Raw genomic sequence first — 22,128 nt, forward strand, 5'->3', positions numbered from 1 at the left:
GGTTCATTTGTGCTGTTCGTTCTAACTGTGTTCATATGAGAGTTTCAAATATATACTAATATTTCAAACGGTTGCTTTGGGTGAAAATTCCTTTTGTTGCATGTCACTATCAGTAAGCCCTGAAATTACATTGTATGTTCTATTATGTGCGTTCACCTGAATAAGGTCGTTAGAACAGCGAGTTTTGTTGGCTTTTTTGTGTTTCTGTGTATCTGAGTGTGTGCGTGTTGTTGCAGCATTCACTAAATTGAGTGTGTGTGTGGCAGACCACTCTCAAGAAGGTGAAGTCATCGGCCAAGGCTATACACGCCCGATCCTCTTGTCTCAAAATCCACACCTGCTTCTGACTGCCTTTGCAAATTATTACAGGATCAAAGAAGAATTAGTTGAAGCTCTCCTGTATCTGTCAAAGACTTCTAACTTTGGGTTCATGACTCAAGAAAAAGCCCAGATTTATCTCTCTTGTTTTTATTTTCAGCGTTTACGTATCGCTGTAACCTGGAAACCAGTAGAGTCATGAAGAATTAGATTATTAATGCATCCGCTTGCACTTTATAGCAGCTGCCAAAACAACAGGAGAGGGCATGGCCTCACGTTTTCACTTGATGAGCTGATTATATTAATATCTCGACCTTTAAACCTCCGTGTCAATCAAACTCTGAAGTTTTTTTTGAAAAGCTGGCCCTGTATAAATCTTAATATCTTTTTATAATTACACTCCATTCTGTGATAAAAACCCTGGAGACCTTGAAGTATGAATCATGCTGAGTGTGTGTGTTGTGAGGAGGTGGGTCGAGAGGATGTTGAATTATGTCATCCATTCCATTTCCAATGACATAATGAATTGTGCGTGTTAGAAAGTGAATGGATTAATAGTAGTTTGCTAGTATAGTCAGCACCCAGGAATGCATTGTAAAGGACTTTCAATTTAGCTTTTGCACTAAAATAGCATCAGCATCAACAACAACATTTCTGTCAGGACCACTATCGTCAAAATGATAGATACTTAGCATAAAGTTTGGTTTGGCGGTATGGTTCTGTTCTGGGCAAAAAACCTCCCTGCCCATCCATGCAGCCTGTCATGAATGAGCAGGGAGAGCAGCAATAATAACCCCACCAGGGTTAATAGAACAGAACAAGGCAGATATCATTAATGTACTCAATGATATTTAAGTGTAACACTTTATTCAAGATAAAGGAGTCTGATTAGCAAGGAATATCAGAAAGCTAAGTCCTGACTGTGGCGAAAGGTGGAGCTGGGGATGGCGGAGGGGAATTTGCTCCGAAGCAAGCTGAAAAGCTGCTGAATAATACTGAGTACAGCTTATATAGGAATGCTGCGATAGGTGTCGTATTCCTATAGGTAGATGTGATCAGCTGAGAATCAGCTCATGCAAGCTTGACTCACGTGACCTGCCAGAACTAACGCTAAAGCTTAATTTACTGTACATGCACATCATTTTTTAATGAATACTTCTATTCAGCAAAGATTAATTCAATTGATCCAAATTAACAGTGAAGACTGACATTGTTACAAAACATTCTTAAAATAAATTATTCTTTCTATTCATCAAAAAAAAAACTATCATGATTTCTGCAGCACAACTCTTTTCAACTGATAAAAATAAGAAATGTTATATATCATGTAACACCAAAGACTAAAGGAATGGCTGCTGAATTTTTTTGCTTTGCCATCACAGTAATAAATGACATTTTAAAATATACTAACTGTAATAATATTTCACAATATTACTGTTTTGTTGTATTTTGATTAGATGCAGCCTGGGTGAGCATAAAAGACCCTAAACTTTTGTACAGTGTACATTCTGGTAAAGCCTTTAAAAAGTCATCAGTATTCTCCACAACTGTTGGAATATTGCTCTATACTCTACTCTATATACTCAGAACAATTCAAATAAACAAAGTCATGACATCTTCACTCTCCATGCTCTTCAAGAAATAATGAGGATGCTCACCATTATTATGCTGTATTTCAATCTTGCTAATTCTCATTTTTGTACTGAACAATAATACAGAAATTCCTGGAAATCAGTTTACGGAAGAAGATTTCACCCCTTAATGGAAAGATGCATTTTTGTCACAGTGGTTTATTAAAATCCAAAAAATGATTTCTTAACCAAAAATGTTTTTTTTTTTTTGTATTTTGACTTCTCACAACAGGGTTTAATACCACTCAAAATTACATTTGTTTAAACATGTGCAAATATAAATAAATGTTTAGGTTGATGTTTTGAATAAGATGTTTACATGACCAAAAATTCACTTTAGTATGATGCCAACACAATATCTGCAGTGTTGGTCTCTGCAATTAACAGGCATGCATAATTTTCAATTTAATAGTGGTCCAAAAATCCATTTGATTTGTGAATATTTCGAAACATTTACACTTGTTTATATTGTTTACCATGCCGTCTTCATATTCACATGAATTGTTCAGATATTGTGCATGGGTTTACAAGCCTAAAGCAGTTTGTTTTGAGATGATTTGGCCCTATATCATGCATGACAAAGACCAGAGCACGAGAGATGAAATCACGTCCAAAAGGTTATAAAGTTAGGCAAAATGAAAAGAAATGGGATGGGACAGGGAACAACAGCAAGTGCAGTAAAATAGGGGAATAATGGCAGTGGGGAGGGTCCGGTTCTCCACATCCACATGCACGAGGACACACTGGTAAGTGGGTGTGACTATGCTGGAAACTGAGAGCTCAGTTCTACCTGCACTACATATATGTGCCCTGTGAGAGACAACTTCACACCTGCACACCTGTCTGAGGTCAACATCTTATCTGAACTAACTTCGGCTTTGAAGCAGTATCCACATCTACAGGTACACCTTTGCCTTTTTCACTTTAAATATAATGTGGATGTCTTGGTATGAGATTAATATTAATGTAACTGTAATGCTGATTTCTCTATTACCTGTTATTTATGCTGTGGACAAAAGTTATTTCTGAGACTTTTCCCTGAGGGGTAGTGTAATTCTTTTAATTTATCTATCCATCCATCTGTCCGTTCAACAGCAGCAAAAGCAAGCTTCACACTCCTTGCTTTAAACAATTAATTCTAATTTGATCTGTGTGTACTTTTTGAATTGTTGAATAGATATTTAAAATGTAGATATATTTTGTTCAAGTAAGTTTAATATATATATATTTATAGGCTGTGTGTGTGTGGTAAATTTTATATATATATATAGTAAAGGCAAAAAAAAGAAAAGAAAGTGTCTATAAAAATTGAATTCTCCAAGTATAGTTATGTGTATGAGTAAAAAAAAGACCAATGTTTTCAAAATAGAGATAGAAAGAAAGAAAGCGTAGGCGTAGGCTACATGTATATTCTGATTATATTGGACAAAAAAAACAATTTCATAATTGTTCTGAATTGTTTCACATATTACACACGATGAACCAGACACATGATAATAAAATGTAGTTACTAATAAATCAATATAAACCCGTTTACGGCATGGAAACCTTCACACACATTGTGATGGGAAAGTGGCAGTTTAATTTTCAGATTATTTTGACAACTCCCAATAATGAACTCCCAAGACAATAGTCAGGAAAGTCTGGTCAGTTCTCACAGAAATTATTCTTCTAAAGGGCCAAATGACTTAAATGTTTATGTAAACGGTATGAAATCATTTATTAAAGTCACGAAGCACTAAAAGATGAAAAGATGATTTAGTCACTGGTCCAGGTTACCAAAAGAGTGTATGAAAACAAAATGAGTGTACTGGTGATATATTCTAGTGGCATTTCTTGAGTGAATTCGCTTAAATTGTTGTTACTCTTGCAGGTTAACATCACCATGTTCCGCTGCGTAACATCTGATCTGGCAGTGCTTATGCTGCCTATGGTTCTGTTGGTGTTGTTAATGCCTATTAGCTGGAGTTTTCAAGCCCTGACCCCTGGCTGCCACCTTTACCGTGAGTGGAAACGACCTCGTTTTTATGAAGCAATCAACCCCATTCTTATGAAAAGTATTAGTTTACTCCTCTGTCTACACACAGCATTCAACGTGACCATACGGACAGACAAGCGAGGGACCTGTCGAGGAACTCAGCTGGTGTACGCTTGCGTGGGCTACTGTGAGTCCAGCGCTTTCCCCTCGCGCTACTCTGTGCTGCTGGCCTCCAACTTCACCCGCAACATAACGTCTGCCCATTCTTATGAAAAGTATTAGTTTACTCCTCTGTCTACACACAGCATTCAACGTGACCATACGGACAGACAAGCGAGGGACCTGTCGAGGAACTCAGCTGGTGTACGCTTGCGTGGGCTACTGTGAGTCCAGCGCTTTCCCCTCGCGCTACTCTGTGCTGCTGGCCTCCAACTTCACCCGCAACATAACGTCTGCTTCCCGCTGCTGCACCATTAGCAAGGATGCCAAGGTACAGCACTATCACCATCTACTAACCATTATATTACTAAGACCAATTTTACATCAGAAGAACCAATTATGAACCATTATGACTAAAGACTTTAATGGTTATGGTCCTCTGTGGATTTCTGGACATAATTTCCACCGGCCCAGTCATGCAATAACAATCTATTCTGTTTTATTCTATTAGGTGAATCATTTCAGAATACATTGTCAAAATTGTTCAAGAGAATTGAAATAATTTATTAAAGATAATATTTTGTTTCTCAGATCAAAGTTCGTCTGCACTGTCCTCGAGGCCGTCATCATGATGATATGGAGATCTTGACTGCGCGCGCCTGTCGGTGCAACATGTGCCACAAATCTCGTTACTGAGATCCCACATAAAGAACGTGTCACTCATGCAGTACTGGACAAGACTGGTGTGTAATTATTCAAATATGCAGTTTGTTTATTTGCTTGTTTTTATTTTACTTGTAAATTTACATACAAATATACTACCATTGAAAAGTTTGGGGTCAGTAAAGATGTAATACTTGTATTCAGCAAGGATGCATTAAACTGATCAAAAGTGACAGTAAAATATTTTGCATTTAAAAAAAAAAACTATTTCAAATAAATGCTTTTCTTTTGAACTTTCTATTTATCAAATGAACCTGGGTAAGGCAGCACAACTGTTTTCAAAATTGATAATACAGAATATTAATTAATGGAGAATCTCTGACGGATTATCAAGGATTCGTTGCCTTTTTCTGGCTACTATTTTCCCTCACCTGCTCCATTTATACCCCCAAAAAACACTTCAAAAACAAAAACTTATATATATATGACCAGCAGACGTCGCCAGCGTCTGGAATTCCGGGGGCTTTGAATTGTGAATCAGAATTCTGAAGAAATGAGGTAAAAAGCTTCAGAAATCCCCCCATTTCGACACACCAGGTAAAAAGCTTCAGAAATCCCCATTTTCGTCCCGAAATGTTTTAACTATCATATAATACCCAAACTTATATAGGCTAACGATAACAACTAAAAAACTTTTTCCACGCAGTTATGAGACGGGGGATTTACATACGTACATATACATGTAGCCTGTTTATGTATGTATTTTCCTTGTTTTATAGAATGTAACAGTATTTGGAAATGTACAGTTTTATAATATGAGACAGAACAGTCTTAATTATTCATTACAGACATTTTCAATATTAGCTTGTATGTATAAAATATAGTCGTTCTTTCTGAAGGGCATCAGAGGGCCAAACAGCTCTGGTCATGTGACTGTTTACACCAGCCATAGAATGTATCTTACGGAATATATATTTATAAGGTGATGTTTGCACAAAATCGGAGTACATGAGGCTATGTTTTATTGTTAAATCATGTTTTGTGACATCTAATGCATAACAATATTTTACATAACAAATGAATCATTTTTACATAATAAGCAAAGAAGAGAATGTGTATGAATCAGTTGTGTGTGTGTGCCCTTAAAAGGTTTCACACTCTGTGTGGTTTGAGGAGCAGTAGGTGCAGTCACACTGTAAGGCCTGAGGGTAATGGTAGATTGGGGAGACGCCAGGGCGACAACCTGGTAAACGTGCTGTCAGGTGCCGTGTTCGGCTGAAGGTACAGACACGGTGGTGCCTCTGGATATACGGCGGTTCTGGAACCGGCCTCTGTGATAGATAGAAATGAATACGTATACACCACGTGTTCTCATATTTTTCTATAAATAAGTTGAATATAGCAGGTTTTGGTCACCTCCCAGGTGTGGCAGCGGCCCCAGCATGCCTCAGTGTTTATTCGCAGACTCCTGCATCCTGGCTTCTTTGCCACAAAAGCAAAATCACGTACCGCACAGCCACGAAAACTTTGCAAGGTCGTCACAGCCATGGCGGAATAAACCCCAGGAAACAGGAGCAGAAAGGTCACAGCAGTCACTAGGAAGTGGGCAGAGTACATTCTGAAAGAAATTATGAATAACAATAATGTATTTCATGAATAAAAAAAAGCCTATGTGCCTGCTGTTAAAGCATTAGATTTATTTTTATTTACTATTAATTAATGGAGAATCTCTGACGGATTATCAAGGATTCGTTGCCTTTTTCTGGCTACTATTTTCCCTCACCTGCTCCATTTATACCCCCAAAAAACACTTCAAAAACAAAAACTTATATATATATGACCAGCAGACGTCGCCAGCGTCTGGAATTCCGGGGGCTTTGAATTGTGAATCAGAATTCTGAAGAAATGAGGTAAAAAGCTTCAGAAATCCCCCCATTTCGACACACCAGGTAAAAAGCTTCAGAAATCCCCCCATTTCGACACACCAGGTAAAAAGCTTCAGAAATCCCCATTTTCGTCCCGAAATGTTTTAACTATCATATAATACCCAAACTTATATAGGTTAACGATAACAACTAAAAAACTTTTTCCACGCAGTTATGAGACGGGGGGTTTACATACGTACATATACATGCAGCCTGTTTATGTATGTATTTTCCTTGTTTTATAGAATGTAACAGTATTTGGAAATGTACAGTTTTATAATATGAGACAGAACAGTCTTAATTATTCATTACAGACATGTTCAATATTAGCTTGTATGTATAAAATATAGTCGTTCTTTCTGAAGGGCATCAGAGGGCCAAACAGCTCTGGTCATGTGACTGTTTACACCAGCCATGGAAAAATGTTCACTTGAAATCAAGATACTCTGCACTTCCATTGACAAGTTAACGACACTTAGGCTAAATCAGAATTAATTCAATTATAAACACAAAACGGCAATAAAACTAAAAACTGGAGGAGATTAACTCACTTGTTTGAGTCCACAAGCAGATGCCAGAAGCTTTTATGAAGGAAACTAGCAAACTGTGTCGGTTCACCGAATGCCTTGCTGTTTTAAAGCTGTTGCTGTTGTTGTTACAGTCTGACATCACACTAATTATAATTCCCATTAATCTAGGCCGGAACATTACAACACACTGTATGCACACTTAACCAATCACGTTTTAAACAGCTGCTGGTGTTTTAGGAATGAACTGAATGACATCAGCTTCATGTCAATGAAGTGAACTATGTTTTCAGCTTGACGAAAACTGGTCAGCTTTGAATCCACAGCACCTTTCTGAAGTAAAAGAAAAGGTATAAATATGGTTGGCTACTAACGGTTCACCGAATGCCTTGCTGTTTTAAAGCTGTTGCTGTTGTTGTTACAGTCTGACATCACACTAATTATAATTCTCATTAATCTAGGCCGGAACATTACAACACACTGTATGTACACTTAACCAATCACGTTTTAAACAGCTGCTGGTGTTTTAGGAATGAACTGAATGACATCAGCTTCATGTCAATGAAGTGAACTATGTTTTCAGCTTGACGAAAACTGGTCAGCTTTGAATCCAAAGCACCTTTCTGAAGTAAAAGAAAAGGTATAAATATGGTTGGCTACTAAGAAGTGAACAAATCCCCAGATGTGTCAAAGGTTTTGAGTGAAAATAATGACAAAAGTGTTCATGATGCCGAGTTATTCAACACAAGTTTTCATGTTTACATCCCACTTTTATACATTCATATCCCAAAAGCCGCTTGTCCCCCAAAAATACATTGCTATGTTTAAACACAAGACATTGATCAAAAGGACAGTGCAACTTTAAAGTTTAAGTGATGCTACGTATGCGTACAATTTCAGTCCATATTTATTGCCGTGTCTATTCTATTTAATTTTTCTTTTCCATTTTGTTCCTATGAAATGGGATGTTTCTACAGATACCAGTTTTCTCAGAGGTCAAACAAATGAGAAGTCAATCCAGATGCTTTCTTTTGAACAAGAACAAGACTGTTTGCTTTTCTCATCCTTTTCTCCATATGACAGACTGTAAATCAATAATCAACAGTGGCAGTTCATTTGAGCGTTGACGCACACTCAAAGTAAATGGTACATTCTGATCTAATCCCTGTTTTCTTCTAAACTGTAATAAACTTCTCTACAACATCCACACACACTCACACACTCGCGCATTCTTAAGCTTTCTCAATATGCCTACGCACACAGTTCCTTCCCATTAGCAATCCTCTACATCAATAAATATAAGCAACCAAAAACATATAAAAATCAAGACAAAAATAAGACTCTGTCCTCTCTTGAAATTGTACTGAAATACAAAGAGAATGTTTGCAAGCAATTTGACCTGAAAGAAATAAATAAGAATAAAAAAAAAAATAAAAAAAATAGCCGGACACACCATTATTTAAAACAAATGAACAGACATGAGAACAGACTAAAAGTGTTGTCACTTCAGAGCAAGTTTAGTTTTACCTAGCAGCATACTTCAGTCATGTTTATGAGGTGCTACACTAGAATACCCCCACCAACACTATAATCAGACATGGATATCATATTTATATATATATATATATATATATATATATAAACATCAGTTATATTAGCATAGAAGTAGTACTCATAGAATAAGCCGTAGAAGTAGGAACATTAGAATCTGTACTTTTAAAGAATTTTCATCTTTAGGATCATCATAATTCATTCCTCTTCAGCGTTTGACTGTATGCAGAGTCTATTGGTCGATTGACGGGGGGCTCGGATCGGGCCCGAGAGAAACTGAGCCAGTACTGAAATGACAGTAATGAAGGATGTACGTGTTTGATTGCGAGTGTGTACATTCGTTTCACCCCACGCAGGTATGTTACGCATGTTGAGGTTGATGATCCCGGAGCATGAGGAATAGAAAGAAAAGATGCAGAGAGGCAGGTGTGTGAAAAGCGTGTATGAAGCATATGAAAGAGTAGGACGCATGTGAGAGGAACTCATTTTTTTCTCTTTTATATCTCACTCGTTGTGTGTGATGTGTGCTTCAGTGTTTTTCAGATATCTACATATGGACAGGCTGTCGTTCATGTGCTTGTGACAGTAGTGTCTGCATGGTGTGTGCGTGTGTGTGTTTTCAGACGGAGATTGAGGCATTGATTGGTTCCCAAGTCAGGTAATTATTGTGTTTTACAGTGCTGTGACATTGTGTGTGTGTGTGTCGGTGTGTGTTTGCGTGCGGTTTTTAGGTGGTGTTGGCAGCACTGGTCTCTGACTGGCTCTTGGTTGTGCTCTCTCTCTCCTGCAGGTTCTTCTGGTTTCTGCTGGCCTCGGTCAGACTCTGCAGCCGCCGCTCCTGCAGATCCTCCAAGTTCCTCCACAGCTCCGCTCGCTCCTTCTCTTTCTTCAGCTCCCTGTAGAGAGGAAATGGGGGTGGGGAAGAGTGTCGAAGCATAAAAGGCTTTAGGTGAAAATGAGAGGAAGATAAAAAGAATCATATTATGTGCTGTGTTCACATTTAATTTATAAATAAATACACATGTCCAGCCTAATTGGTGCATCATTTATTACAAAAATATCAAATAAATACAGAATAAAAATACATTTTATAACTTGTTTTATAACCTACTCCAGATTCAGAAATTATTATTATTATTATTTTAGGAACAATATTTGCATCCTAGAATTGGATTTCAGTGGCATTTTTACCTTTACCTCTATTGTTTTTCTAACCATATACATTACGCCAGTGTTATTTTAGTGTACCTTATAGAATATTTTAGCAATTATTAATATTTTGAATTGTTTTTATTTTTATAATTTATTTTAAATTTTATTCATTTTATTTAGTTAAGCAATTTTAGTTGTGTGCTTTTGTAATTAGTTTTTTATTTAGCTTTTACTTTATTTTTTATTTTATTTCTATTTATTTTTATTTCAGTTATAGTTTTAGTCATGTTAGTATGTCAACTTATCAAGTCTACGTTATTATGTAATAATAACTTAATAATAGTGGTTTAAGTTATTCATATATTATATTATATTTAGTGCTGTCAAACGATTAATCGCATCCAAAATAAAAGTTTTTGTTTACATAATATATGTGTGTGTACTGTGTATATTATGTAAGACACACACATAAAGCATATATTTTGAATGTATTTACATGTATTCACGTGTATATATTTATATTCATATAAATTATATATAAACGTATCATATTTTTCTTAAATATATACATGCATGTGTGTGTATTTATATATACATAATAAATATACACAATACACACACATATTATTATTTTGGATGCGATTAATCGCGATTAATCGTTTGACAGCACTAATTATATTATATTATATTACATATAGATGTATTACGTGTTATGATATCTTCATATTTACATGTAACCCCAAGCTCTGGTACATTTTTCAGCTTGATATACTTCAGAATGACTTTATTTTTTTTGTTTGACGTCACCTATCAATTTTAAGTTTTTTATTTGTTTTTATATGTTTAAAAATAAATTTCAATTATATTTTAACTCGTTTCACCCAACAACCTGGCTTCATTCTGGTATGTAATGACCACTTTTTAGTATGCAACCTTGTCCCACACTTTTACAGACGAAATATTTCACTCAGAAATATATCTTCTTACTGAGGCAAAATGAGTTGTAATGCAGTTTCATGTTGATTTTAGCACTGTCATGAACTCACTTCTGTTTCTCCACTTTGTAGGAGGAAGTGAGATCATCAAAGAGCTTGCTGTTCATCTCCATGAACGTCTTCAGCACATTGTAAATAAGAGAGATGATCGTCCTAAAAAAGACAACAGAGGAATGTCTAACAGGCCTATGCAGAAACAGTCTTCATTGATGTCAATAGCATTAACGTTATTGAAGAGTTTCTAGATGTGTGTTAGAATGACACTGACTGGTTCCAGTGCTCTTTGGAAACTCTGTACAGCGTGCCAAAGACCAGAGGCAGGATGACCTGGCAGTTCTCCTCTATTAGACTCAGAATGTACTCATTATTCCAGAAATACAGAGCCCGCTCTGCAACCTGAGACAGAATAAAGAGACAGAATGAGGGACCTGTACACAAACAGATCCATACATCACCTCCGCACGTTCACAAGTACTATAGGAAGACGTCTGACGAGCAGCGCAGTGTGGGAGGAATGCTCGAGTGTGAAAGAGGAAGCTGACCTGGAAATGAGGACTGGAGATGCAGGCAGCAATCTGTTTGAATAGAGGCTCCTGCACACGGATAAACTGAGATGGTTCAATCACGTCCAGAATCTCCTCGATCTCCCCCAGGAACATCACCTGAGATCACATGACAGAATTACATACTGTACAAACACACTACCAAATATTTCCACGCGTGAAGTCCATTTTCAATCAGCTACGTGAGTGGATTTCACAACTCTTTCAGCAAAATGTGAATTAAATAAATGTCAAAATTCATCAGACACTATTAACGGAATTAACAATCTACACAACCTTCAACATCTGCTTAAAATTTCGCAATGTAAATTAATTCAACATGTCAAACATTGGTCTGTTATAAAATATAGTATTAGTCTGTCTCTAGTACACTCTTAAAAATAAAGGTGCTTCACGATGCCATAGAAGAACCTTTTTGTCTAAATGGTTCCATAAAGAACCTTCAACATCTGAAGAACCTTTCTGTTTGACAAAAGGTTCTCTGGGGCGAAAGAAGGTTCTTCAGATTATAAAAAGGTAAGAAAGAGATGGTTCTTTAAAGAACCTTTGACTGAATGGTTCTTTGTGGAACCAAAAATGGTTCTTCTATGGCATCGCTTGAAGAACCTTTTGAAGCACTTTTATTTTTAAGAGTGTAATTGTCACTAGTCTGGTTTCTATTCACACGTTTATGCCTTTTTTTTAATGAATGAATTAATTAATTAAATATGCAACTTGGAAGAAAACATAGCTATTATCTGAGACAGGGTTTCCCAAACAGGTGCTCTATTATTATATAGAATGTAAAATTATAATAAATAAATGAGGCTGCAATAACTGTGATATAGCTTAGTGTGATTATCAAATCAAAGGCTGCACTTTAATTAAATAACTGGTCTGATACACTATGTGTTTCAAAATGATTCATTATTATAATTATCAAATATTCATTTAATATTTTACAATATAAGTGTCATTTACTAGAGGTAAAACACTACTACTAATAATACTAATTCTTTTTGACCAGAATCAGAGAACTGTGAACATGCAAATGTGTTAGAAATTACTGAAATATTTACATAAAATCTCAGGGGGTAATTCAAATGAATATTTTTTGTCTAAGGGGTTTGGCTGACAAAGAAAGTTCGGGAACCCTTGTCTGAGAGGTCAAACTTTGCCTCAACTCACCTCTTTCTGAGTGCATGTTTTAGGCCAGTATCTCAGCAGCCCCCTGATGATCTAATGAAGGACAGAAAACAGACAGATGAATACGAAAATCATTACGACAATCATCTTTTTGGGTGTGACAGTACAGATATAATAGTATTAGTAGCAATTCTGGTATGCATATGAAGTTGCATGACTTACATGTTCTGTAACGGTGGCATCCTTCTCCATGAATTGCACCACACAGTAAGCCAGCTGCATGAAGAGAGCACAAAAAAGATTTTAATAAAGTCACTTACAGGTTTTCTACACACTATAGGTGTCAATTCAAAGGCTTATAGATTTTAGCTGCAGGTGCTTATGACTAAATGGTATGAGAGAGAGAGAGTGTGTGTGTGTGTGTGTGTGTGTGTGTGTGTGTGTGTGTGTGTGTGTGTGTGTGTGTGGAGTTGTTGGTCAGTGCAGCCAGGCTTTAGGGAGACTGTTCATTGATTATAGTGCAAGCATACTCTTTCACTATGAGAAAAAGATTACAGCCCTTATCTTCCTTTCATGGTTTGATCTGAAGCACTGAGCTAACTTCACAAATAAACCATTCTTCTAATCAAGATCCTAAATGCCACCACATGGCTTTATCATCACTCTGCCAGCAGCAGACTTTCTGCAGCAGTCAATGCACTGACGTGACGCATGTCTATACTAAACAATAAATATGAGGGTGCCAATAATGTAGGTGTAACTGATAGAAGTGTCAACAAATGCTTTTAGACAATTTTCTGGATTAATGGGGAACAGTTTTATGCGAAACACGCATGTATACAGCTTAGATACTGTGCACTAAAGCAACAGTAAACCTGCAGTATAAGCTGGATAGACGTAATAGCACACATGAAAATGACATTACAGTACTTTTTTTCCTAAGTGTTGGTTAACTTGATCAACTTTTAACAGAGACAGTCCCACTGGAAGAAGCTTGGGTTATTTGCCTTGCTCAAGGGCATAATGGTGATAGCACATGTCCTGTTCCTTGCGAGCATCACACCAGACAGTGACGGAGCTTGCCTTTTTGGTACATTATGTGGGTGTAAGTGAGAAAGCCTGGGTTAGGTGCAAGCTCTAGAAATTGGATAGAGTCCATATCAACTAACTGCAAAAAAAAAAAGACATTAAATTAAATATAAATATAGAAACTGAATATAAATATAATTTACATGTAAGTAATTTCACATGAGCAAGCGTAATCGCAGCTGTGGTGATTTTCATTTAAAAAAGCATGGTTGCAAGAGTGATATTACTTTTATTCAGCTCTTCAATAAACAAGTTAATATCTATACTTCAGATTTAGACACAATATTTTCATAATTTTTTAGTTTTAGAGATTTAAGAAGAACCTATAAGAAGAACCACTGAGACTCTACATGACTAAATGATGACATCCTAGTGTGCACACACATGCTACATTTATTTCCAGATCAATATATTCCCTCAAGAGGAGAGACGCACAAAACACCTGAGCCTCAGAGATTACAGGCAAAAGAGTGAGAAAAGGATGTTTTTCCAAAGGGAGGTGTGTGTGTGTGTGTGTGTGTGTGTGTGCATGTTTATGTGGTTTATGAGGACACAAATTTGTATAATAACATGGGTATGACATAGGTATTACAACGAGAAGGTGATTTATGAGGACATTTTCAGTGTCCCCGTAATTCAAAATGCTTATAAATAATTCAGAATGAGTTTTTTGAAAATCTAAAAATGCACAAAGTTTCCTGTAAGGGGTAGTTTTAGGGGTAGGGTTGGTGTAGGGCAATATTAAAATACGGTTTGTACAGTATAAAAACCATTACGCCTATGGAGAGTCCCCATAAACCATAAAAACAAACCTGAGTGTGTGTGTGTGTGTGTGTGCGCGCGCGTGCACACACATGTGATATGGCCACAAGTGAGTGTGTGCTTTTTGTTACCACGGAAGCCCTTCTGGACCGTTGCCTGGGTGAGCTGTTATGGTGGTGATGGTGTGTGTGTGTGTGTGTGTGTGTGTGTGTGTCTACTTTGGAAGGGTTGATGTCACATAAAACCCCAGGGGGTAAGAGCACTGTTAACTCCTGATTTATTTTCTGTTCTCGCTTATTCTTTTCCAAATGAGAACATAATAACTATCCTCTTAGTTCTCAGTCTATGTAGTGCTTTACAAAATGGTTCAGATGTTTATCTTGTGAGGTTATGTTTATGTGCATGTGTCTGAATTTATGCAGAAGGTATTAATATATATATATATATATATATATTAATCTATTGAAAGAATGCATTCAATACAATTCAAAGGTTTGGGGTCAGTAAGATCTTATTGCTCACCAAGGCTGCATTTTCTTTGATCAAAAATACAGTGAAAACAGCAATATTTTGAAATGTCATTACAATTTTTATTGTGCTGCTTGATATTTTTTTGTGGAAACTGTTATTCTTTTTTCAGTATTCTCTGATGAACAGAAAGTTTAAAAGAACAGCATTTATTTTTTTAAATAGGAATTTCTTGTAGCAAAGCAAAAGTGATCAATGTGTCCTTAATTAATAAAAGTATTAATTTCTAAATAAATAAATACTTAATCTTACTGACCCCAATTTTTGAACAATGTATGTGTAAACAGCCAGGCACACACATTTATATATACAAAGGCAAGTAAGTTCAGACTTTAATACAGTGGCCCCAAAATGTCCAAACTTGTTTCTGGCTACTAAAAATTTATTAATGTTAGTGCATAAAAATATCAAACCAAGAGAATTCAGAATTCCATAGATAGATAGATAGATAGATAGAATTCCACAGACAGACAGACAGACAGATAGATAGATAGATAGATAGATAGATAGATAGATAGATAGATAGATAGATAGATAGATAGATAGATAGATAGATATTCTAATTTTTATCTTGCAATGACTTTTAACCAACCAGTTTTTTAACCAAGTCATCAAGATTACAGCTTAACAGATATAATCACAGAACAAAATAACATTAACCAGAGTTTAGAATGGCATGACATTGAGTAAATGAGAGGTGTGTGAACTCTCTCTGTCAGTGTCCACTTTGTACACTTTTTGGGGCCACTGGATTTAGCTTTAGTATTTAGCGCCCCCTTGTGGTAGGATAGCCCATTACAGTCCATTAATTAAGAGCATTAGATCTGTATGAGCGTCCCAGTGTGAGTGCGTCTGACTCTAACCTGCGCATGAAAAATGGAGAGAGACTTGGCAGTGTGCAGGGGGATCAGGACCCTCACCAGGAACTGCTTGTGCTCTGATTTGAGAGGCAGAGCAAAGCCATTTATGATACTGGAAAAGAGAGGAGAGGAGAGGAGAGGAGAGGAGAGGAGAGAAGTGAGTAGTAGGCGGAAAAGAGAAAAGGGAGAATAAACAGGATTAGTATCAGTCATCCTGATGATGCTCTGTACACTCATTCGCCACATTATTGTTCATCAGCTAATCCCCCACTAAACCCCCCTCATCCTTCCTCTCTTTCTGACTGTCTCCTCCTCTCTTCCTCTCATTTCCTTAGTTTTATCTTTGTTCTTTTACTCAGGCTGTTCCTCCCATTGCTTAACTGTTTCCATTCCAGTTCCATTCCATCCATACTGTCTGTCTCTGTTTCTCTTTTATTCTACCATCTTCTTCGCTCTTTGTCTTTCTCTCTCATTTTACATAATCATTCTCTCTCTCATTTTATTGCCTTCTTTTTCTTCCTATCTGTTTACTTTGCTTATCTGACTGCATGTGGCAAAATATACATACAGTATATTATCTGGCAAAAATCTATTTGCCATACACAATGTCATAAACAACAGCATCAACGTTCATTGAAATGTATTATCTAAATTGAAAACATGTTGTTTAAATTGGCCGCGTTTCTTAAAATTGACAATGATAAAACTGTTTAAACATATTTTGGACATTTTTCTGTATTTTATCAAATATTACACATTATACATTTTATTACAATTATTCTGTATTATAATATTTCTATAATCTTATTCAAATATCTTTACAAAATGGCCTGAAAATCTGTTTAAAAAGTTGTATTTAAATAGTTTCAAATTTTCATATAATCAATATGATTTTCCGATATATGTTTTTGACCATATGTTTAAAAAATATATACTAAAAGAACACAAAATGCATATTTTTCTGCATGGGACCCATCTTTTCTCGCTCTAATTCTGCAGCTGTCTCTCTCTCTCTCCCTCATTCTCTCTTCAGTAGTGATCAGAGATATGTGTGGGTGGGAGGCACTATAAATACTACTGGCATCAACCTGAATTTAGACCTCCATCCCCAACACTCTGACTCATGCCTCCCCCTGGTTGTCTCTCTCTTCCCCTGTTTCTCTCTGTCAAAGGTTTGCTTTTGTTTATGCTATTAAACACATTGAGAAACAGGCACCATTTTGTGTGCATTGAACCCAATATGCAAAGCAGCACTGGTTTCGCTGAGAACATGGCTGTGAATTATAGGGCTAGACACGCTGAGGATGGGAAACATGACTGCAGAACACGTGGCAGGTACATGCAGCGAGCACTGATGTCGGAGGTCTCTGCGAAGTGTCTGAATCACCAGCTCACACACCATAAAGCATCTCTCCAGTAATCTGCTGCCACATGAAGTTACGTAACACTATAATTTACTCATTTAAGATTATAGTACAAATGTCATAAGATATTATATGTGCCTCCTAACTCTGGAAACAATGAATAAACCATAGGGATCTACTTTATAATCTTCTAATTTACATTGAGTTGCTTTATAAACATCATCTGATCTGATTTTTAACACACACTTAGTGTGCTTTCTATTATGACAGTTTGAAAGAATACCTTCCCAAAATTTCCAAAAGCTCAGCAACTCCATTGAAACGCTCAGTTTCATAGATGAACCTGCAAAGTTTAAAAATAGATATAATGACAGACATAAAGACTAACAAAAAGCAGTCACTGGCTGTGGAATATCAATACTGCTCATGCGTTTTGTCTGTATGACTGACCTGAGGAAGATATTGTTGATCTGTTTGCGGATGTAGGCCCTCAAGCCCAGAAGTTTGCCATAGACGCGGTGCAGGATAGTCTTCAGATATTCTCTCTCTCTGGGGTCTTCGCTGTCAAATAACTCCAGCAGCTACACACAAACACATGTAGTCAGCCCTTTTGCACTTTATTAAAAGCACTACTTGTGAATATTTATAATTGGTGTGAGTAGAATCAAAAATACTAACAGTCCAACATGGAGGTTAGACTGCCTGCTGGGTGTTTGAGAAATATTGCGATTTGACTATGATATGATACACATTTAAAATCTTATATTGCTGCTCTAAGATATCAAGACTAAAAGAAAAAACAGGGTGTGCCAAAACTACAAATTAGCAATGTTTGTCTCCAGAGGCTGGACTTGATCATTTATAATCGCCTCAAGTCCACTTTAGCTGTACATATTTATTCACATGGTTTCATTATGTATTTATTTGATTTATTATACAATAATTACATATATTTTTATTACATTGCAGCCGTTTTATATTTACATAAAAGGTCTCTACACCTATACATCTAAATCTATACAAGCTCTGTACCTGTAGAACAAACTTCTGGTCCACGTAGCGCTTGGCAAGAGAAGGCTGGAAATCTGGACTCTCAAGAAAGCGTAAAAAGAATTCATACACCAACTAGATTAAAAAAAAAGAGAGGAGACAAAGAGAGAGGAAATGGGATCAGAGCTGGGACACAAGCTATAAAAAACTCTGATGATTTCTCACCCCATGGTGTCAGTATATGCGTTAGTGTGTTTGTATATATAAGAACTTGAGAATGTACATGTACCTGTAAGTGAGGCCAGGAGGCTTCCAGAGCTGGTTCATCCTCCTCAGGGTCAAACTCAGGGTTCTCACTGGGTGGGAGGGTTCGAAAAATGTTCACTGAGATCTACAGGAAGAAGAGGGGTTGAAAGGTTGTGTTTTACTAAAGCATTGCTTTCACATAGCAAATGACATTAAAAGAAAGTGATCCTCAAGGGCCAGAGTTGAGAACCCCTGTTCTAACATCATATTTAAATGTTCGCCTTTATCAGCTTCTTCGCTTCACAATGGTAAGATGATCAGATTGATGCCACCAGAATATAAACACAGGAACAAGACATGGTCATTTTATTTTCCTTTTTTTCTATAGAATCATTTATGACCATATTCAAATGCAAATTCACTTGACAGCTATTTCACACGGTATATCGGTGAAAAAATATATATTATTCACAAACGAAATTAATTCCAGTTTAACAAATTTGTTCCATGCTGTGAGTAGTTAAATTAAAGGTATAGTTGACCAAGAAATGAAAATTCTGTCATCGTAGTTGGTAACCAATTTTTGTTACCATTAGTATGGACAAAAAAAAAAACACTTTTCAAAATATCTTTTATGTCACTGGCTGTGGAATATCAATACTGCTCATGCGTTTTGTCTGTATGACTGACCTGAGGAAGATATTGTTGATCTGTTTGCGGATGTAGGCCCTCAAGCCCAGAAGTTTGCCATAGACGCGGTGCAGGATAGTCTTCAGATATTCTCTCTCTCTGGGGTCTTCGCTGTCAAATAACTCCAGCAGCTACACACAAACACATGTAGTCAGCCCTTTTGCACTTTATTAAAAGCACTACTTGTGAATATTTATAATTGGTGTGAGTAGAATCAAAAATACTAACAGTCCAACATGGAGGTTAGACTGCCTGCTGGGTGTTTGAGAAATATTGCGATTTGACTATGATATGATACACATTTAAAATCTTATATTGCTGCTCTAAGATATCAAGACTAAAAGAAAAAACAGGGTGTGCCAAAACTACAAATTAGCAATGTTTGTCTCCAGAGGCTGGACTTGATCATTTATAATCGCCTCAAGTCCACTTTAGCTGTACATATTTATTCACATGGTTTCATTATGTATTTATTTGATTTATTATACAATAATTACATATATTTTTATTACATTGCAGCCGTTTTATATTTACATAAAAGGTCTCTACACCTATACATCTAAATCTATACAAGCTCTGTACCTGTAGAACAAACTTCTGGTCCACGTAGCGCTTGGCAAGAGAAGGCTGGAAATCTGGACTCTCAAGAAAGCGTAAAAAGAATTCATACACCAACTAGATTAAAAAAAAAGAGAGGAGACAAAGAGAGAGGAAATGGGATCAGAGCTGGGACACAAGCTATAAAAAACTCTGATGATTTCTCACCCCATGGTGTCAGTATATGCGTTAGTGTGTTTGTATATATAAGAACTTGAGAATGTACATGTACCTGTAAGTGAGGCCAGGAGGCTTCCAGAGCTGGTTCATCCTCCTCAGGGTCAAACTCAGGGTTCTCACTGGGTGGGAGGGTTCGAAAAATGTTCACTGAGATCTACAGGAAGAAGAGGGGTTGAAAGGTTGTGTTTTACTAAAGCATTGCTTTCACATAGCAAATGACATTAAAAGAAAGTGATCCTCAAGGGCCAGAGTTGAGAACCCCTGTTCTAACATCATATTTAAATGTTCGCCTTTATCAGCTTCTTCGCTTCACAATGGTAAGATGATCAGATTGATGCCACCAGAATATAAACACAGGAACAAGACATGGTCATTTTATTTTCCTTTTTTTCTATAGAATCATTTATGACCATATTCAAATGCAAATTCACTTGACAGCTATTTCACACGGTATATCGGTGAAAAAATATATATTATTCACAAACGAAATTAATTCCAGTTTAACAAATTTGTTCCATGCTGTGAGTAGTTAAATTAAAGGTATAGTTGACCAAGAAATGAAAATTCTGTCATCGTAGTTGGTAACCAATTTTTGTTACCATTAGTATGGACAAAAAAAAAACACTTTTCAAAATATCTTTTATGTTCCACAAAAGAAAAAAGTAATTTCTATGTAAAATAAGTCACTTTAATTCTTTCAACACTGCTTTTCTATGCAACTTTCTAATCAAATAGATTTCACAGAAGCTCATTGCTGTTTACTTTGAACAATTGTGCATTTCAGTTGAATGGAGTTTCAGGTAAATGGAATTTAATTTTAAAAGATGTTTGCGTACATTTTCTATTGATCAGGGCAACAGTAATTCATTGTTACAAGTAAAATAGTAAACAAGGGGCTAAAACAAACACAACGCAACAGCATATGCAAATAAACTATATTATCCAAGGGTGCCAGTTCATTCTTAGTGAATCTCCCCCGCCTTTGTCTTTCACATTAAAACATAAAAGGACCGGTTAACAAAAATCAATTGCTTCCCAATTAAGGTGTTTTTGTATTTCAGCTACATACTGTGTACTGGGCTAATGTAGCTAAACACAAGGAAACGTAAATGCTTCTGAGTCTCTAAGTGCACTTTAGAGCATTGGAGATCCTGTGCATCCCTCAGCGATTTATCTCCCCCTGCCTCCTCTGCTCTTTTATCAAATCCCATCCTACTCCATCACTCTTTCGCAATTCATCTCACCATCTTAATAGCCTCTGGGTACAGGGGTTCGATGAGGACTCCGCGACTGGTGGCCACGCTCTCCACAAGCTCGTTCAGCGCAGCACGTTTGATCTCTTTCCCCTTCAAGTCGGCGACACAGTCCAGAAAGTCAAAAAGCACACAACACTGCTGCAGCTTCTTACAGAACAAGTCATGAAGTTCTGCCACTGGCGCATCTGTGGAACGGGAAGATGAGGAGACGTAATCTAGTGCACAAATATACTTAGACAATATACACAATTACACTACACATTTACTATTTACTATGTTTTTCCTAGTGCTAATAAACCTGGCATTGCACACTACACTCTTAAAAAATACATGTTCACTGGCATCTATGGTTACATGAAGAACCTTTAACATCCAGAGAGTCTTTCCATTGCACAAAAGGCTCTTTATAGTGGATAAAGGGTTTTTTATATTATTAAAATGTACTTCACACTAAAAATAAACAAACTTTAAGAACTGTTCACTAAAAGGTTCTTTAAGGAACCCAAAATCGTTTTTCTATGGCTTCGCTGTGAAAAAACAAAAACCTTTTGGAACCTTCATTTTTGAACATTACATAAACATTGTTAACTCTGTGATAAATTGCTTATGTTCCTTTATTGTAAGTTGCTTTGAATAAAGGCACCTGCTAAATAATGTAATGTTACAATCTTAAAAATAAAGGTTTATCGTAGTGATGCAATATAACATTTTATTCACTAACCAATTGAAATGGACTTTAACACACTAGCACTGTTCTGGATTATTTAGTGTCCTCTTTTGGAAGGCCAAACTAAGTAGTTTCGCTTTCACAACTAAACACAGCGTCATACACGGCGGGCTAGAGTGAGCTTGGGCTCACGTTATGCAAATCTTCCCACATCGTGACGTAGACGTGGGGGCGTGTTAGAACGAGGCGTTTTAGGTAGGCGTGGTTGACTCTTAACTTTTATAAAGAATATCTCTTTGGATTTGAGACTTT

The 22,128-nt window shown here is 36.6% G+C and overlaps 2 protein-coding genes across 3 annotated transcripts in view; one reads left to right on the plus strand and one right to left on the minus strand.

The window, feature by feature from the left end:
* The first annotated feature begins 2,792 nt into the window (after positions 1 to 2,792).
* On the plus strand, positions 2,793 to 4,837 carry gpha2 (glycoprotein hormone subunit alpha 2). Its single transcript, XM_016248207.1, has 4 exons — positions 2,793 to 2,851; positions 3,823 to 3,952; positions 4,233 to 4,417; positions 4,678 to 4,837. Exons 2-4 carry the CDS (start codon positions 3,835 to 3,837, stop codon positions 4,780 to 4,782), a joined length of 408 nt encoding a protein of 135 aa, XP_016103693.1. The 5' UTR covers positions 2,793 to 2,851; positions 3,823 to 3,834; the 3' UTR covers positions 4,783 to 4,837.
* A 152-nt stretch (positions 4,838 to 4,989) lies between these two features.
* The window catches only part of LOC107562100 (protein phosphatase 2, regulatory subunit B', beta), a 26,117-nt gene continuing 8,978 nt past the window's right edge, over positions 4,990 to 22,128 (minus strand). The window contains exons 2-14 of one of the 2 annotated variants that reach the window (XR_001605952.1): positions 21,138 to 21,334; positions 19,946 to 20,047; positions 19,699 to 19,791; positions 19,117 to 19,247; positions 17,474 to 17,533; positions 15,830 to 15,938; positions 12,810 to 12,863; positions 12,630 to 12,680; positions 11,442 to 11,561; positions 11,168 to 11,295; positions 10,951 to 11,052; positions 8,676 to 9,648; positions 4,990 to 5,013 (exon numbers count right to left, since the gene is read on the minus strand). Coding sequence is in view for 1 of the 2 variants with exons in the window: in XM_016246672.1 (XP_016102158.1) it covers positions 9,480 to 9,648; positions 10,951 to 11,052; positions 11,168 to 11,295; positions 11,442 to 11,561; positions 12,630 to 12,680; positions 12,810 to 12,863; positions 15,830 to 15,938; positions 17,474 to 17,533; positions 19,117 to 19,247; positions 19,699 to 19,791; positions 19,946 to 20,047; positions 21,138 to 21,334 (1,316 nt within the window). In the remaining variant the exon portion in view is untranslated. Of the gene's footprint in view, positions 5,014 to 8,647; positions 9,649 to 10,950; positions 11,053 to 11,167; positions 11,296 to 11,441; positions 11,562 to 12,629; positions 12,681 to 12,809; positions 12,864 to 15,829; positions 15,939 to 17,473; positions 17,534 to 19,116; positions 19,248 to 19,698; positions 19,792 to 19,945; positions 20,048 to 21,137; positions 21,335 to 22,128 lie in introns of those variants that run through there. The other variant, XM_016246672.1, reaches the window with a different exon arrangement.

The sequence above is a fragment of the Sinocyclocheilus grahami genome, unplaced genomic scaffold, assembly GCF_001515645.1.
Source record: "Sinocyclocheilus grahami isolate Dianchi unplaced genomic scaffold, SAMN03320097.WGS_v1.1 scaffold24.1, whole genome shotgun sequence".
NCBI classification, from domain to species: domain Eukaryota; kingdom Metazoa; phylum Chordata; class Actinopteri; order Cypriniformes; family Cyprinidae; genus Sinocyclocheilus; species Sinocyclocheilus grahami.